General features: G+C 41.5%; 1 protein-coding gene across 4 annotated transcripts in view; it reads right to left on the bottom strand.

Annotated features, from left to right (window-relative positions):
* Positions 1–19,186, bottom strand: part of SRGAP2 (SLIT-ROBO Rho GTPase activating protein 2) — a 192,917-nt gene that overhangs the window by 73,323 nt on the left and 100,408 nt on the right. For all 4 annotated transcript variants that reach the window (XM_033152860.1, XM_033152862.1, XM_033152863.1 and 1 more), the window contains exon 5: positions 6,695–6,757. In XM_033152860.1, the coding sequence (XP_033008751.1) occupies positions 6,695–6,757 (63 nt within the window). The remainder of the gene's footprint in view (positions 1–6,694; positions 6,758–19,186) is intronic.

Below are 19,186 nucleotides of genomic sequence, written 5' to 3'. Positions count from 1 at the left end.
TGTGCTGAATAATTTACATGCCAACGTGGAGCTATCATAAATGAAAAGATGAAAGGAGGCAGCTAGAATAATAGCTTTAAACAGGACAGAGAATTAGTCTCTCCTGCCTCCTTCCATTGAGGGAAAGAGACCCAGCCCAGAAACTGGTTATCTTCATGTTTGGAACTGAAATAATAGTTGGCTTCTAATTATGTCAGTATTGTGGTCAAGGATCATATCAACTACATGAAGACCCAAGACAGAAACATGGCTGCTGTAAACACCACACAAACAGAGGATGTTACAGGTCATCCTTTTCTTCACCACTCTCAACACCACCTGGAGTCGCCCTTGGAAGAGGAAACTGATGAGGGCCTCTTGATACGTTGGCCATATTGCTGTAAAGCTGAATGTAGGCAGATTAGAATTACAGCCCCTTCTCTCAGACTAGCAATTGCCAAATTCTCAGGCTGCAGAGGCAGCAGAAGCATCACATTTCTGATAACTCCACGCTTTGTTTAAAAAACACACATTTGTTGCTAAACTAGAGATAAAGGAGGAAACTTGAGTTTTATGTTGTAGATCCAGCTCCCAAATGCAGGAAACAGATGGTGCATCATGCTTTTCCTGTACATTGGGCCTTGAGCACATGCACTGTGGTGGCAATTGATTCTAGGGAAGATGCTGTGTCTTCTACTATAGCTACTATCACTAATCATGGGATGAAGGAATTCTGTGACATCTTAAGGGATTAATGAATAATGAGATCAATAGAATGACTAAGAGGTTTAACATGCAACCCAAAAAAACCACTGTAACTGTATGTACAATTTCAGTCGCCAGGTAGATTGCTCTGTCAGACAGAGATGCTCCTGAAGTGGAAAAGAGTTTCTAATTGTAAGCATCACTGGAGTGAATTTCTTTAAAAAAATATCTATATCTATATCTATATCTCCATCATTTTAAACAGACTATTAGTCAGCACGGGCTTTACATTTAAAACAAATTCTCTCTCTCTCTCTCTTTCTCTCTCTGCCTGAAAGAACTGGAAAGTACTCTCACAAGTGTTCAAAATCCCAGTGGGTTAAAGCCATTATTTTACCCAGGGATACATGAAGTCGCTGCCCCTCCTTCCGCCCAAATGATTCATCTCCCTTTTGAGATCATTTTCTTATTTCCCAAACTGTAATAGCTGACAAAGCTTTTTATGCAGCCAAGGCACATTGTTCTTTCACAGTTAGGCATCTAGATTTCTAGTACCCATTTCACTGGGTGAGTGGGTGGGAGCAGCAACTGCTAAAAACAAAACGACAGCACCTCAATAAGAGGATGAATGAGCATTGGTTTTCAAATGGCTGAGTCATGTTCCACAAGTGGGCCACAACCAGCTAAGATGGGCTGTACCAGTACCACCTCCAACATTTGAGGACCCCTGCACTTTGCTATTGACCATTATGGAAGAAATTGGATTGTGCTGGAAAAATTATGCATGGCGTAGGTTAAGAAACCTAAAATGACTGCCTGTCAGTACATGCATATGTATGCAAAAGTGACTGGACTAATAGATGTGATGTGGGCTGAGTTGAATAAGGCAGAGAAGCAGTAAGAAGGGAGAGAGGAATGGAAGGTGGGGTCCTGTGATTAAGACTGAGGCTACAGGAAGGTCTCTGGCCTGGAAAAATCAAATGCCACTAGCTTGGAAGACAGGTTTATCTAGGATTGGTCAGATTCTAGAAACCTTTCTTTACTGGCACCTCATCAATTTGCTACTAGCAACTACCTTCACTATCTATTTTACCATTTGAAATTGATATGGTTAGGTCAGTAAATGTGCATTCCCTCGAATTATGCTGTAATTATAGAATTTTAAGAATGGGATCATGGGTCAACAAAAATTATGGGCCTTGACTTTATGGAGTAGATCGGGATAGTCAACCTTTTTATACCTACCGCCCACTAATGCATCTTCCTTAATGGTAAAATTTCCTTCCGCCCACCAGTGCTCGATGGAAGGAGGATTCAGCTTGTGCCGTAGAACCCCCTACTGCTCACCTAGAATCCTGAAACGCCCACTAGTGGGTGGTAGGGACCAGGTTGACAACCCCTGTAGTAGATACTCAATTTTAAATATATTTTAAGGCTCAGTAATGGCAGTCGTAGTCAGAGCAAATGCCCATGCCCTGCTTCTAAAACAGTTACAACAAAATATCCTTGGTCGAAGAAGAAAGAAACTGAAAAGTGAAGCAAACCGTGGAAACAACAGCATGTCCCTAAAAATGGCATAGTGTTGCATCATGGTTTGTTTCTGCTATTTGTCAGAACACGATATTTAGATGTTGGAGAGAAGCATGCAACATCAGCACAACGAGCAATTATTTTAACTGGAACACAACTCTCCCGATCTTCACATTACTGTTTGCTCTGAACTTGAAAGAATGTTAGTAGTGAATTGCAGTAATGTATCTCAGTACATCATGGTTTCTCCAGACAAGAGCATATGATAGGGGGAGTCAATACGGTGCCTTCCAGATATTATAGAACACCAGCTCCCAGCTCCCCCAACCAGCATGGCCAAAGGCCAGGGACAATGAAGGACACATTGCAATAACATCTGGAGGGCACCACACTGGTTATCTCAGGCACAAAGTAATGTTTTGAAATGATTCTACACACATTTCCTGGTATGTTGGGTCCTCCAAAACACTGCGTTGTCTCCATTAAAATATTCCATTTGTACCCAGTTAAAATTAAAATTAGCTGGTTGTAGATGTTCACTGTGATGCACGAATTACCGGTAAATGATGCAGCTCAGCAGTATTCTTTTAAGAGACCTATGGCCTGGTGATACACCACCACACAATTTAGTGCTATTTTCCTTTCTCAGTACAGTATAGTTCTGTCCAGAAAGTATGCAAGTCCCTGTAACTCTCACTTAAAATAATGCTAAATACTCAACAGCTAGGGTGGCCAAGTTAAACATTTGGCAGTCACTATCCACATTTTTAAAACAGTTATCCTAAGCTCCTCACAATCACACCACACTGCTGCTTAGTAATCGCAATGACCTAATGACATTGCTGCAAATCAGCACAAACTTTTCCCTATAGAAATATGCTTGTGGATTTAGCAAGGCTAACTATTCCCATTTTCCAGGAAGCGAGCTAAAAACCGCAAACAGGACGCACCCTCCAGTCTCCTGCAGAGTGCTGCTGTTATGTCGCCACACCAGCCTAGCGTTCAAAATGCTAAACATCTGCAGCTGGAATTTAGCTAAGTACTAAAAATTCCATTGCACCACACCAGGCAGTAAAGGTCCTGAAATGCAGCTTTAAAAAGGCATTTCCAAACATTTGGCCACAATAAAACATAACCTCTATTCCTCTGTAATTTGCTGATTCACATTGGTTCTCCAAAATCATTCTAGATCTAAACTTAGTGTTTAATAACCCCTGCTCTGTGTCAGAGTTAATGTGCTTTGGGTAACAAGAACATTCCTAAAGCATCTTTTCACAGATTGGAAAAAAAGACTTTGGCACTGCAGCGACCCCTGTTGACTAGGTAGAATCCAAGAGCACCCCCTCTTTTGAGCAGTAACCCCAAAGAAAACATTTGCACAACTGTTTCCAAAAATAGAGGCAATTTGGTCACAGTTGCTGTGTAGACAGATTTAATCAACGCTGAACATATCCCATTCAGCTGTGCAAGAAGAAATGTCTTGCATGGGAGACTTTTATTAACACTTTCTTCTTTCTCTCCAGGCAATGACTCTTCCTTGTTCCTCTTACTAGCTATACTGCTGAGCAGAAAGGCATTAAAACAGAAAGCTGGTTGCGTAACAGCTAAGCATACAAACTGTGAGCCTGAAGATCCTGGCTCAAATGTTGCCGCAGTTCATTGGCAGGCCTCAAACCAGAGAGAGAGAGAGTTTTTTGCCTAAGTTCCAGGGAATGGTCAGAAGACATGGAAAGCCACCACCTTCCTGCAGCCAAGTAGATCCAGATCTAGTTAGTATCTGGATGACATGTGTGTATGCTGCCTTAGTTTGCATGTTGGAACAAAAGCAGGATATTAATGTAAGGAAATAAACAATTCAGGGATGCACAGACTTCTGGCTTGCAACGTCTATGTTTTGTTTACTAGAACCCTGAGAGGCACCAATCAGAGCCAGATACAAAATAGTGGGGGGGGGGGGGGGATTTTGCTCTTAGAATTAAGCAAAATGATGCTTTTGGGCACATACCCAGCATAGGAATTTGCTTTCAATACAAGAACAAACCTTACAGGGAAACAAAAATCTGCTTCTCTCCCCACTGCTGACTTTCTTGATCTCAGCAGTTTCATTTAGAGCTGGCGGGGGGGGGGGAGCCTTTTTGTTGCTAATACCGTGAAACCATCGGTAGACTGAAACCTTGCCGATCTGCTATAAATCACTCCACATTGGTACATCCCCATCTACCTTCTTGCCACCCGAGCCTAAGTAACCATCAGAAATTGCTGAAAGATGACAGCATGTGTGACACTGGTTGATGTGGAGACAAATGAACCCTCGATAATGCAGTTGCTGCTGTCTGACCCAGTGATTGTGCTGCACAGTAAATGAAAGGGCAGGGCAACCACTGACGTGACTCTCTGTTGCTTTTCAGCAGCTGCAGATCTACTAGCAGCTTCAAATTAAGGGGCTTTATGTACGCAGGAACAGGAGTTTCCCTGCACACATGCAGCACACCAGACTGCACTGGCAAAGCATCAGGAGCCACCAGAAATCGTCAGGTTCTATTAATTTATTTATGTATTAAAGAAGGGTCGGTTAAAAAAAATCAAGACCACCTTTCATCTATGAAAACAGCAGGGTTCTAAATCAGAAGGTAACAACAAACAAAAAACCAATACAATACACTTATAAATAAAACAACATTCTAGATACAGTAAATGTAAAACAGGAGTGCAATCCATATCAACCAGAAACGGCATCACGGTAGTCAGGGACCCCCTCAGGTCTGGGGGTCCTCACCTGCAGAGGGGAGTAGTTACCAACTAAACAGAGTAGCAATCAGACCATGATAATGTGGTTACAGAAAGCCCTCCCTCCAATGAATTTCCAACTCATTACCCCCCCCCCCCGGCGCTATGTTGGCGAAAACTAGATCAATAGTGTGACCTGATAAATGTGTGGGATCAATTATATTCCAAGGCAGCCCTGTGGTTATCATGGCAGCCATGAAGTCCTGAGCTGGATCCCTAAAGTAATCTCCATGTGACTACTGAAATCCCCAAGGGGTTCACCAACAGAACACACACAAGACCACCTCAGCCAGGGAGAATGATGGGCAGCAGGATTGCCAGTTTAACAGAAGAATCACTGGCGTATCTCTCTGGCCCAACACCAGATGCTAATACAAGCATAGGCAAACTCAGCCCTCCAGATGTTTTGGGAATACAACTCCCATGATCCCTAGCTAACAGGACCAGTGGTTGGGGGTGATGGGAACTGTAGTCCCAAAACATCTGGAGGGCTGAGTTTGCCTATGCCTGTGCTAACAATACCAAATAAGACAGGTCTCTTGGTGCAAGACATGGATTTCTTATAGATGGCATTAACTCCCCTTCACCAGTGCCAGAATGCATGGAGTACTCCAAAATGAAAAATATATGGTACCAGACAAGCTTTCTTTGTAAGATTTTCACTAGTGGTTGAGTTATCAGTTGTGCTTATATATTGATTTGATTGGTTCATTAAATTTATATCCTGCCCTTCCAAAGGAGGCCCAAGGCAGCAATGATAATGAAGGGAATAACATTTGGTGGTCTTTTTGAATAGCGGATTTGTGGATCACAAAGGCTAAAATTAGTGCAAAAATTCAATTAAATTAAGAAAATGAAAAATTACCAAATACAGAGTCCACACTGCATGATGCTGGTTGGGAAAGATCCCCCCCCCCCACGTGCAATAACTGTGTGAACTTTACCATCGATCTATAGTATAGGGATAATACATCTGGCATTTCTCTGGGCTTATACTAGTTTATTTTATTATTAAGATACATTTGGTATATAGAGATAGCATTTCTGAAGGCTCATATGCACTGAACTGACAGCAAGGCTGTGTCTTTGCAGACTCTCTAGTTTTATCCACCCTGGGGTCCAGGTACAGAACTATAGCTGATGCAGCATGTTGAGTTGTAATAAACATTACTGCCTCAATATATTTAAGAAATCTAAAACCTGCTGCCACCCTGCCTTCTAAGAAGGCAGACTTAAAGCAGTAAGTGATATGCAAGCATCTACTATAAATCATGATTGTGGGAAAATAACTGCATGACGAAGTTAGTGCATTCCTGCATATGGAATGAATGGAACCAATTGTATGTGGCATGCTTGCAGCCAAAGCTGATCTCAGAGCTGCAGTTATTATACTGTGCACAGTCTCAATGATGCACCCCAAGTCTCCACTAGTATTCACAGCCTGATGTGGAACGTAATCAGACGACATGAGGAAAAGCAATAGAGATGCAGGCAGAGGATAAAAATGGAACAAAAAGGGGGGGGAGAGAAATTTACAGTACATAACCAACTAGCAAACAACACACTGCTTCAGTACAGACTGCAGCCATTTATCACTTCCAATGCTTGATTGCTGCTGTTGCAGCAGGCAGGGTAAAGTCAAACATTTCTTTCCTACTTTCTGAAAAGGAGCCAAGAAAGCAACTTGATTTACCGTGTAGAGCTCATTCAGGACCTTCATCAAGTCTTCCTGGAGCTGCTGCCCCACTTCTTTGCTCTGGAATACAAAAGAACCAGAAAAGGTTAACTGGAAGAAAAGAGAGGAAAACAGGGGCAAGGTGGTGGCGGGGGCTGCAAACATGCCATGATTGTCACAATAATTCAGACACAATTGATTGTCATTATTCACACTGGCAAATCCAATAAACACTCAGCTTAGCTCCAATTACATTCAAATTAAACAACCTATTTTAATAAAATGCAATAGGCTGCACACAAAGCCAGCCAAATGCTGGTAGTGTGTAGTCGAAGCAAGCATTCATCTCTGCAAAGGAAACTCTGGCCGCTGTCAGAGGCAGCACATGGCTATGCTAACATCCAATGCTTTTTTCTTTTCTTTTTTTTGAAAGCGGAATCCACATAAGCCAACAAATTGGAATTGTGGGGAAAGTACAGTCAGATAAGATGGAGAGCCTGGCCATTAGAAGATTTCAGGCCTTATTTCAAAGGTGTGTTTCAATTCTGGGGGAGGAGGAAGAATGGTGTGCCAAGCTGGGAGGCTGGAAAGTACATCTCCCTTTGTTTTTATGTAAATCATTCTTTGACATTTGGAGCAAGGGGAAAGCTGTGTTAAATAATGGCTTTTCTGCAGCTTGAGAGCTGTTGTGCTCAGGTCCCGCTTGCGGCTTCTCATAGGCACTACGATAACAGGATGCTAGACTTGTTGAGTCTTTGGTCTGATCCAGCAAGGCTCTTCTTAAGTCCATATGCTTAGTGGCAAGTTCCAATGAATATGACCACCAAACCCAAGAAAGGAAGTTTTGTTTTGTCACAACCTGTGCAAACCACATTTACTCTTATTTTAGAATCCACACTTAGTGCCAAGAGAGAAGACAAAAGAAACCACACCCAAGGCACTTCATATCCACACACAGTCAAGTTTCAGCATGTGCCAAGGGCCCAGATGTGAGATTTTCCTCCACTGACAATACACTTACCTATTTTTAAACAGAAAAGAACAACAAGGCACTTGTATCTGTATTGACATACTTTACTCCATAGTAGGGGGCACTTGGGTAATTGAGCCACCAAGTTAAACCTCATACAATGTGACTCATGAATTTGCTCACTTTAGTAGGATTTATTAGCACCAGAAACAAATAAAGGAAAGCCACAAACAAATGTGATGGACTGTCAAACCGGGGTTTAGCTGGATCCATTCACTCTCTATTTTAAAGTATGTATTTATTCATTTAAAATTGGCACATGGCAACAGTCAGGGTTTTTTGGGTGGGGTGGTTTTAAATAGCAATATACCCATATTGAAAGAGATGTGCCCCACTTGTCAAAATAGTTTACAAGAGCTAAGCAAAGAAGCATAAACTGTTTCCACAAACAATACCAATGAGCATCTCATCATTGCATCGGCCTTCACCATCTTCAACCTATCCAGTCATTTGCTTTTTACTTCTCAGTTGCTGCGAAGACAGCAAATCCTTGTCTTCCAGAGTCTGCATTCCATTCCCCCCACTATCTTTCCCACAATAGGGTGGCAATCTGTAATCTTGTTAAGGTGGGTCCTCACTGTATGAATGGTTAAAGAAAAAAATAATTATGAATTCAGCACACTAAGGACCTGTTGATTTGCAGCTGTTGAACCATGGATGCACCCTCTGTAAGATATATCATTAAGGTGAGTATAAAAAATAGTCACCTCATGGGGGGGGTGACTGGCTTCTGAACAGAAAACTATAATCACACACTTGCTTACTACTTCTACTGCTGGCCAACGCATTGTCCTTCTCTTTCCTTCCACAGCTGTTTAACATCCTAAAATAGTATTTTCACTTTCTAAACAGAAAAGTAGTAGTGCCAGGGATCAAGAGAAGTCTCTTTACATTTATTGCACAACAGCATATAATAGTTGCACAATTATGCAATCGCATGGCTCAATACATCACAATGGGGAGAGAATAAAACCAATAAAATGACAATTATATCCAGGCAGATGTTTCCTTTCTTCCCAACAACCCTTCTAAGAAGGGATGTATCAAACAGCATCCTTGTTTATTTGAACAGGCTGTTGAAATGATTGTGACTTACTGCTTTAGCCATGGCTCCCTATGGAGACTGGTATTGTACTTCATAAGCCAAGTGAAACTCTACACTGTTTAAAATGAAAGGGGCCTTTGGAAACCCAAAGCATTGCTGACACAGAGGCACAGTTAACAATCGTAGTCTTGTAACGCTCACCCAAGATTACTATGGTGCGTAAAGGAAGCTGGAACAGTGGCTCTCTGATCTAGAGTGCCCTACATTACACCCTTTAAAAAAATGTAATTAGCTGCCTGAAAGCATGACAGAGAAGGAAACTGGGCATGTCAGGGGGAAATTCCCCGACTAAAAACCTGACCAGGAGGACAAAGAGACAATTATTTACCATGTGAAACCTGGTATGACTCTCACCCCTGTTCCCACTCCCCTAAAAGCTGCTTCTTCCCTACAATCCTATACAATGGAGAAGAAATTTGGGTGAGGGGAGGCGAAACAAAACTCCATCATAAGCAAATGTAGTCCATTTTATTTTAAAGAAGAATCTTCTCAACCGCTTACTAGGAAACTGTCTAGCTAGTGTTACAAACAAAAATCTGCCCTTATTCCCTTATGGGGTACACAAGAGCCCTTGCAAAGTCCTTTGCAGGTTCTCCATCGGTAGGAGTAAAAAACAGAGGCCAACCAGAAAATAATTAGAAGCAAAGCAGCTAGTAAGCTTGATCTTTATTGTTCTGTTGCAACAGGGTTGACCTCCCCACACACAGGAGAGCCGGGGAGGGACCCAGAGCCATGTGTACAAGCACAATTATTAAGCCGCAATGGGGGGAATTGTAAACATGTGCATGAATAGGCCATGTCTGAAGCAGCACAGGAAGACAGGCTTGACACCATTTTGACTCTGAAAACTGGCCAAATGTTTGCCAAATGGGTCTCTGCAAGGAAGGAGGGGGTGAGGGAGCTTTTCCATTGTCCCAGAAATTAAAAGAGATTACCATCTCAAAGGAATGGCCAGGCTACTGAGAAAAGGCAATCAGATAAGGCATCACAAACTGGCAGACAGAAGGTAAACAAGGGCACTCAGATTTCTCTTGAAATCTGTTGGAGACTGCCTTTTTGGTGATGTAGGCATGAGGTATGGGGTGGTGGTCTTGGGCTACACCCCTTCTGTGATGTATGTGTGAGGTTTCTGGGGGTGGGGCTGGACTCTCAATAGTGGTCCATGCTTTACAGTTAGCAGATATGCAGGTTTTTTGTTGTTGTTTGTTTGTTTTGCCTTGTGTGTTCCCAGGTGTCAAATCTAGCTTTCCTATGGTCTCAAACCTCCATCGTGGCACAGCAGCAACAATCCTTGGGGAATCCCTTTAGGGCTTTCCTTTTGACTATATCATATTGCCTTGTCCCTGGCATAGACTTGGACATGTCGTGAGAGAGATGTCTTTGCTTTTGCCTTTTATGGGATGCATTATTATTATTGGCGATGGTCTTGCACTCTTAGGAAAGTTGGGAAATGATGCTGGGCCTGTAGCAGATGGTTTGATGAAATTGTTAATTCAGTATGTGACAGCTATGAGAAAGGTGAATTCCATGCCAGGGATTATTATATAAAACCAACAAGAACCATGACTTCATAAAAACTGACAGTGAGACCACATCTGTAATAATTGCATAATGTTTTGATGGTCCCAACTAAGAAACTATAATGTAAGAGCAGAAGTCGGCAGCCATGATGTGAGCAGCGAAGTGGCCAAGTTTGCTGATGATACAAAGTTGTTCAGGGTCATTAAAACAAATGAGGATTGCAAAATGCTCCAAAAGGATCTCTTCAAACTGTGTGAATGGGCCATAAAATCGCAAATACAATTCAACATGTGTTGTTTTGCATGTTGGGGCAATAAATAAATAAATCTTAACTTCACATATATGCTCATGGGGTCATAGTGAAGATGAAGATGTTGACCCAGTGTGCAGCAGCTGTGAAAGGGGCAAATTCTATGTTGTGGATCATTAGGAATAAAACTGTAAGCTTCTGAATGCCAGTTGTGGAAACCACTGGAGGGGAGAGTGCTCTTGTACTTGAGTCCTGCTTGCAGGCTTCCCAAAGCCATCTGGTTTGTAAGTGTAAGAGCATGATTGTAAGTGTAAGACCAGATACCTATGGGCTGATCTAGCAGATTCTTCTCATATTCTTATCAAGGTGCTGGGAGTACCTTCCAGTTTAATTTTGATTAGAAAAAATACCCTTAAGGATAGAGGAGACATGATGTTGTTGTTCAGTCGTTCAGTCGTGTCCGACTCTTCGTGACCCCATGGACCAGAGCACGCCAGGCACGCCTATCCTTCACTGCCTCTCGCAGTTTGGCCAAACTCATGTTAGTAGCTTCGAGAACACTGTCCAACCATCTCATCCTCTGTCGTCCCCTTCTCCTTTTGCCCTCCATCTTTCCCAACATCAGGGTCTTTTCTAGGGAGTCTTCTCTTCTCATGAGGTGGCCAAAGTACTGGAGCCTCAACTTCAGGATCTGTCCTTCTAGTGAGCACTCAGGGCTGATTTCTTTGAGAATGGATAGGTTTGATCTTCTTGCAGTCCATGGGACTCTCAAGAGTCTCCTCCAGCACCATAATTCAAAAGCATCAATTCTTCGGCGATCAGCCTTCTTGATGGTCCAGCTCTCACTTCCGTACATTACTACTGGGAAAACCATAGCTTTAACTATACGGACCTTTGTCGGCAAGGTGATGTCTTTGCTTTTTAAGATGCTGTCTAGGTTTGTCATTGCTTTTCTCCCAAGAAGCAGGCGTCTTCTAATTTCGTGACTGCTGTCACCATCCGCAGTGATCATGGAACCCAAGAAAGTGAAATCTCTCACTGCCTCCATTTCTTCCCCTTCTATTTACATGATAGATGTTTATAACAGTTACATGGTGTGGAGAAAATGGATAGTGAGAAATTTCCTGTGCTCTCATAATCCTAGAACTTCAAGTCATCTAATGACATTGATTAGCAGATGATCCAGGAAGTAGTTCTTCACAGAATGCAATTAATTTATGGAATTCACTGCTATAAGATGTGGTGATGGTCACTGGCTTAGGTGGCATAAAAAAAACGGTTTCGATTAATTCAGGGAGGACAGCCATCATTAACAGCTATGAGCAGCCATCAAAATCTGCTTCCCAAAGGTATTTGTTTAGCCACTGTGAAATAGGATGCTAAAGCAAAACAGCCTCACCAACCTCTGTGTGCATGTGAATGAATCCAGTCTTAAAGCAAGTGATATATTTTTCATTTAGAGGTAAATGGCCAGTGGAAGTTTTAGTCCAAAACATGTGAAGGGCATTAAACTGACACAGGTTGACTTAGATGGGCATTTAGTCTGAGCTAACAAGACTCCTCTTGGTCCTCTAAGTGGAAAATTTACTGCTTGCTATGAAAAGGATTCCCCTCTCTATCACTGACTCTCTCTCTCTCTCTCTCTCTCTCTCTCTCTCTCTCTCTCAGCCTTTAAGAGGCAGTTTCAGACATTTGTGTCTGTTACCCTTGTTAAACAAATACTTTGAAGGCACTGTTCCAAATTTTAACACTGTCTATTTATTGGTTTTTATTTTTCAATGTGATAGATTCTGATATGATCTTAATAATTAAGATAATTAATTTTATGGTTTTGTTATTGTTAAGAATCTTGAGCATGACTTATGAAAAGCCAGGATATAAATATTTATCCTAAATAAAAGTTCACTCTCCCCCCCCCCTTATCAGAATCCTGACCTATTGCTATACCAAGGTTTTCTCTACATTTTCATCGGAGGGGATGAAAACTTCAAGCAATAAAACAATCTCTTCCTGCATTGTATATTTATGTTTAATTTCTTGCAAAGCTGAAGTTCCACTTAGACCGTAGGGAATTTTGAACCAAAAAATCTCAGTCAATTAGAATTATTGTTTTCATGACTGTTTTAAGTAGAACTTCCAAGTTTATATTTGCTCCTATCTAGACAGCCATAATTGTCCAATTGCATCTGTATCTGCATTCCATGCCAAATGTTACCCAGAAGAAAACCTGCCAAATGTGCATCTTTAGCACTTGAGTCTTTCTTAACATCTTAATTCCTCTATCAGCCTTTTTATAACTGACTTTACTTAGATACAACTATCAGGCCAAAGCCAATGTGAATCTTTCTACTTTTCATGAGTATTAAATGAAAGATTAAATGAATAAATGGTTAGGAATATAAAATTGGAGGGGGATTGAAGGGGGTAGCCAAATTCCAACTTGCTTTCTTAGCATTCATAAGCACGCACACACAGCACTCAGTGTGGAAGTCATAATTTAAACTTTTCTAAACAAGGAACTCTGACTCAATTTACTTCAACATAAAGCAAAGAAGATTTTAGCCAACTTAAATATTTAATGCATTCAAAGGTTATTGAATCATCATGATTTTTAAGATGAAATCCAAGTTTCTAGTTACAGGTAGGTAGCCGTGTTAGTCTGCCATAGTCGAAACAAAATATATTTTTTCCTTCCAGTAGCACCTTAGAGGCCAACTACTGTAAGTTTGTTATTGGTATGAGCTTTTGTGTACATGTATCTGAAGAAGTGTGCATGCACACGCAAGCTCATACCAATAACAAACTTAGTTGGTCTCTAAGGTGCTACTGGAAGGGATTTTTTTTATTTTGTTCCAATTTTCTAGGTTTTTATATTTCAGTTACAGCTTTGGAAATACATGTTAGAAGCCCAGAAGCATTCCCTCCTCGCTGGAAACTGCCATTAACAGTGGCAGTTTTTAAAGAAAGCTTACTTGCACTTGATGGTGGTATGTATCTGCCTGGCTAAGGCTCATAAACTTTATCATTCCCTTTAATAGTTAACTCAGGTGACCTCAACTCATAACTATAAGATGAACCCAGCTGGAACAGAACAAAGCCTTACATAGTTCAGCATTCTGTTTCCACAGTTTCCACCCTAAGGCATATGGGAAGTTCAGAGTGTCTATCTGGAGGTTAAATGTTGTTGTTCAGTCGTTCAGTCGTGTCCGACTCTTCGTGACCCCATGGACCAGAGCACGCCAGGCACCCCTATCCTCCACTGCCTCCCGCAGTTTGGCCAAACTCATGCTAGTTGCTTCGAGAACACTGTCCAACCATCTCATCCTCTGTCGTCCCCTTCTCCAAGAGCCACCCAATACCATGAAAAAGATCTATGAGCTTCCAGGACTATTGATGGCAGTTGATCCTATAGAGGAAAGAAATGTAATCCTAGAGGACAACCTAGCAAGGAAGCCCACTGTATGAGCAAGATCCAGCAGGGTTCTAAGGTTGAAAGAAGGAAATGACCTTCATAAACTGCTGACAACTTATAGCCAGGGCAGCAAGTATGGGATAACACATTGCAGAATACAAGCTCCCATCACCCTATAAATTGGCTGTGCTACAGTAGATGTGGCTGATGGGAATTTGAGTCCTTAAATATTTGAAGGGCAGCACATTTGCATAGTAAGCATCTTTATGCATGTCATAAGGGTAAAAAAGATCTCCTCCTCGCCCCTATAGGAATGTTTCACGTATAATGGAAGAGAGACACATTTTGCACTCTCTGGATTCTCATCAGAACCAATATAAAGCAATAAACTGCCTTGATTTGGGGCTGACAGTCAGCCCAAACCCGAACTCTCTAGTGCCACAGAAAGGTGTCCTTTCCTCTTTCTGCTTCCTGAATCTCCCCACTCTCAAGAGACCTGAATAATACCAGTATTCCACAGTTGTCTCCTTTTGGTGCTGGGGATACTCTGCAACATCTTGGTTTCAGGTTCTAGTTGTTCAAAATAAAAGGATTCCATAATGCAACAAATGGAGCCAGGGGCATAGGAAGGGGAGGGGTGCCGTCCGCCCTGGGTGTCATCCCTGAGGGGGTGACAAAATGGCATACCGCGGGGCCTGGCCTGCAGCGCACCCGAGCCACACCTCTCTCCTGGGAGTGATGCAGTGGCTTGAGCTCCACGCTGCCCAAAATGGCAGCATGGGGCTTGCGTCTGCCAGACGGACTCCCTGGGCGGATTGTCGTACCACTCCTGGGCACAGATTGCCATCCTGCCCCCGTGAGCTATGCCCCTGAATGGAGCTAATGTTCGCACCTGAATATTGACACAAGCAAGTTTGTAGCCTCTGAAAAAGTGACAGAGAGTGTAACCAGCATAGACACATTGTTTTGATATCCCTACAGAGAAAGACAACTGACAGCCCTTTTCCAGAAATGCTTCATTGTCCCATCCCAAGCAAGAAAGTGGAGAACCTTAAAACTGTCCAGAACCAAGAAGAATCTGGATAGGAAGGGACTGAGGGAAAATACTACACTCTATTATAAACTCATGGGGGGAAAGAAAGTGGGTACTTTTCAAAGATGGGGACTATCAATGCATGCCATGCTTGAACCTAAGGTCCAATGTTGCTGGAAGTTTCTGATTAATGCTGCCAGAAGTGAGAGGAAGAATGGGACATTCACAGTCTGGCACAGGGTGCCGGGTGCCAGCTGCCAGCACTGATTGTAATACAGTAACAGGTAGGTAGCCGTGTTGGTCTGCCATAGTCAAAACAAAATAAAATTAAAAATTCCTTCCAGTAGCACCTTAGAGAACAAACTTAGTTGGTCTCTAAGGTGCTCTGGAAGGAATTTTTTATTTTATTTTGTTTTGTAATACAGTAGTTGTTGCTTTGGTTATGCATCCAATAATGGGGTCAGCGGGGAGCAAATGATGACAAGAGCATAGAAAATGGCTTTACTTGAGGTCATTTTAGCTTTCCCTCTGTTCCAACAAGGCGGGTATGTATGCCCACTGTCAAGTAATATAAATCTGAGTCATGTCAATGATGTGATCCACCTACTTTGTGTTACTTTTATACAGGGAATATGAGAAACAAAGCAGAAAAGGCAACACAATGCCGGCTATGGTTTGCATTCAAAGTAATTTATTCAGATCCCTGAGGGAGGGCAGCACATAACAGGGCAAGTTTGCCAAGCCTGCTGAAACATGCTATTTGACATAATATTTGGTTATAAGCTGTTTCTTGTTCAGAGGCATGCAATATGCACTCCCCAGGATACTCAACTTCTTAAATAATGTCTTAATTTCAATGCTCTGGAACATTCACGCACTGGAAGCCACATTAACCAGCATTACAAGAACACTACCATGTATTTATAAACTGTAGTCACCTATGCACTGATTTTTTAAAAATTGAATTATGTCAATTAAACATATATAAAAACAATGCCCACAACATATCTATGCTTCTCTGACCCATAACTCCTTCTTTGCATGGTCCACAAGTTCCCCATTTCTGATTATGGAAACCAGAGTCCAACAACATCTGTAAGATCAGAAGTTTCCCCACACCCATCTTATATGATGAAGAAAGCTCATAATTTCCCCTTTGCTTGAATAGCAGTTAATTATAAATATAACTGATTGGAAAGCATCTTCAGATGTTTGTGTGCATCTGTGGTGCTGAAACAAAGCAAAACCCAATTCTAGCCCAGAATTCTGCTGCTCAGATGGTTCACCTCTCATCATTCTGTCCATGTGATGCCTCTTCTCAAATACCTACCTTGGTTTCCCATTCACTTCTGCCCTGGTACAAAATCCTTATGCCTTAAAGCTCCCCACTGCTTTGGTCCCAATCTCTGCCCTCATATCCAGATATATTACTGTCCATGGCCATCACTGCTCCAAATCTGATCTCCCTCAGATATCTGAAAGCCTCACCCTTCCTTCCTGGTGGCCTCCTACATGCCCACTATATGAAGGTATGAAAATTGCTATAGAAAATTGTGATTTAGCACTAAACACCAGTGCAGTGTTCATTGGAGTTAGTTCCAGAAGTGGAAAGAGGGAAAATGCCAACATAAGGAAAGAAACCCACAAGCTTCTGATTGCTAACCAGGGTTAGGCAAACAGGCCACATTTCATCTGCTGCACAGCAATGAAAAGATGTATACAGTATGACCCAACCCCTTGCTCTGAAATCAAAGCATCAAGTTATGAAAAAGAAAGCAGTCAATTGACTAAGGGTTTCCTAACACAATTTAGTTCAGATTACAAAAGGCAGAAACATTAACAAGGAACAGTGGGGGAACAAAATGTAATCTAATTGTAAATGATTTTTCTGATTGATCACCTCCCTGTAGAACAAGCAGGAGAGGCCTTTGAAACTGGCTACATTCTTTGTTTCAGAAGAATTCCCACAACAGATGAAAGTGGTAATCCATAGTGTTCATTAATCTGCATTTAACAGAAGCTAGTTCTAATTAGATAAAGGAACAAGAAATCTAGAAATGGTCAGTTTTTTAACTTACATACATTAATTTATTTGCTTTATTTTGCTTTCATAATGCACCCAAACAAGTTCTCTTATCAACTGGGCAACAAACACTAATCGTTAATGAGAATTCCTCGAGCACTTTTTTGTCAGCCAGTAAATGTACATAGAATGAACACCCTGGAAAGAAACCAACATTGAAATGGACTAGATGGTACCATATTTTTCAGTGTATAACACACCCCCATGTATAAGATGCACCTTATTTTGGGGGACTCCAAATTGAGAAAATGGGGGGAGATTGTATCCATGTATAAGATGACCCACAATTTTGAACATAATTTTTAATTAAAAAAACCTTAAGTCTCATACACAGAAAAGTACGGTAATTCTCTACATTATACTTCCCTCTTTGAATAACCCAACTAATTATTATTTCATTCTACAACTTCATTATATGTTCAACTTTTTAAAAAGTGTACTTAATTTGATCTCAGCCTTCATACAGAGTCATCTCACCAATTTATTAAACAGCTGATGTTATTCAATAGTGATGCCTCAAAGTATTATTGAATGAGTAAGCAAACAAGAAAGCAAGCAGAATGACCAGGATGTTGAAATGGCTTGAGTTTCCATGCACTAGTTCAACTCATGCCCCCAGGTTTCACACCACCAACCTTGGGTAGCCAGATGCATTGCGAAGTAAATAAACAAAGTCCTGAAGCCTGGCAAAGAAATGCACTCTGCTCTTATAATTGCTAGACTTAGAAAGAAAAATATCCAACTGAGGATTTTTGCAGCAATATTCTCCAATACTTTTTCAGAACAAAGGTGGTCCCTGTTGTGAAGAGCACCATCAATTAGTATAATAGTCATTTTCTTAATCTGAGTTATCAAGACAGACAAATGACACTCAAACCTTTTTTGACTAAAATGCTTAGTAATTCGTATTTTATCAGTAGGGGATATACGGTATATCACTAAGCCCCTGCGTTTCTGAGTGAATCCCAGTCCTTTCCATTTACTACTTTGAAATCAGTGTAGGAGATGGAACCTACAGGCAAAGTGAAAAATTCCAAATGGCTTAAGATCTGGTTGGCTGATTTGAAAACAAATAATTATAATATGGGATTTTAATGGTTTGGTATAAAAAAAATGGGGGGGGGGGAATAGAGCATTTAGGCAAAGGAGAATATATTAAGATATATTAAAATATGCAGAATGAGAAAGTATTAAAAAGAACCAGAAGGGGAGGTTGAGGGAAGTCCCTGGGTGGGGGGAGGGGGAGGAAAGGGGATGTATGTTTATTTCTTGTTGTGATTTATGTTGATGGATTATGTTGATTAAATTGTAAAACTTAATAATAATAAAAAGATATGGTTGGCTTGTTGCTTGAGGTTCAAGCTTGCTAACATTAGGTGCTTGTTAACACCAGTGTGGTGTAGTGGTTAAGAGCGCTAGTTTCGTAATCTGGTGAACTGGGTTCGCGTCTCTGCTCCTCCACATGCAGCTGCTGGGTGACCTTGGGCTAGTCACACTTCTCTGAAGTCTCTCAGCCCCACTCACCTCACAGAGTGTTTGTTGTGGGGGAGGAGGGGAAAGGAGAATGTTAGCCACTTTGAGACTCCTTAGGGTAGTGATAAAGCGGGATATCAAATCCAAACCCTCCTCCTCCTCCTTCTTCTTCTTCTTCTTCTTCTTTGAAGATGGTCCACCGCTAGTTTTTAAACTGTGTCAGACTTGCTCACATTGTAATATCTGGTCCCCCGTAATGCTGGTGGGGGGTTGTAAGGCATAGCTGTCAACTTTTCCTTTTTCTTGTGAGGAATCCTATTCGGAATAAGGGAATTTCCCTTAAAAAGGGGGGAAAGTTGACAGCTATGTAATGTAAGGTATGTGGTACATATTGGCATATATGGTGGGGGGTGTAATTATGTACACAAGTTACCACATACCACATACCTTACACAAGCAGGTTGCAATGGAGACTGGTATAATTGTTAGTTTAGCATCCAAGGTGACCTGCTTACTATGTCTCTTATCAGTTACAGGTAGGTAGCCATGTTGGTCTGCCATAGTCAAAACAAAATAAAATAAAAAATTCCTTCCAGTAGCACC

This window comes from Lacerta agilis, chromosome 6 (assembly GCF_009819535.1).
Source record: "Lacerta agilis isolate rLacAgi1 chromosome 6, rLacAgi1.pri, whole genome shotgun sequence".
Classification (NCBI taxonomy): Eukaryota; Metazoa; Chordata; class Lepidosauria; order Squamata; family Lacertidae; genus Lacerta; species Lacerta agilis.
Note: the sequence above shows the minus strand (reverse complement) of the source record. Positions and strands in the feature narration are given on the sequence as shown.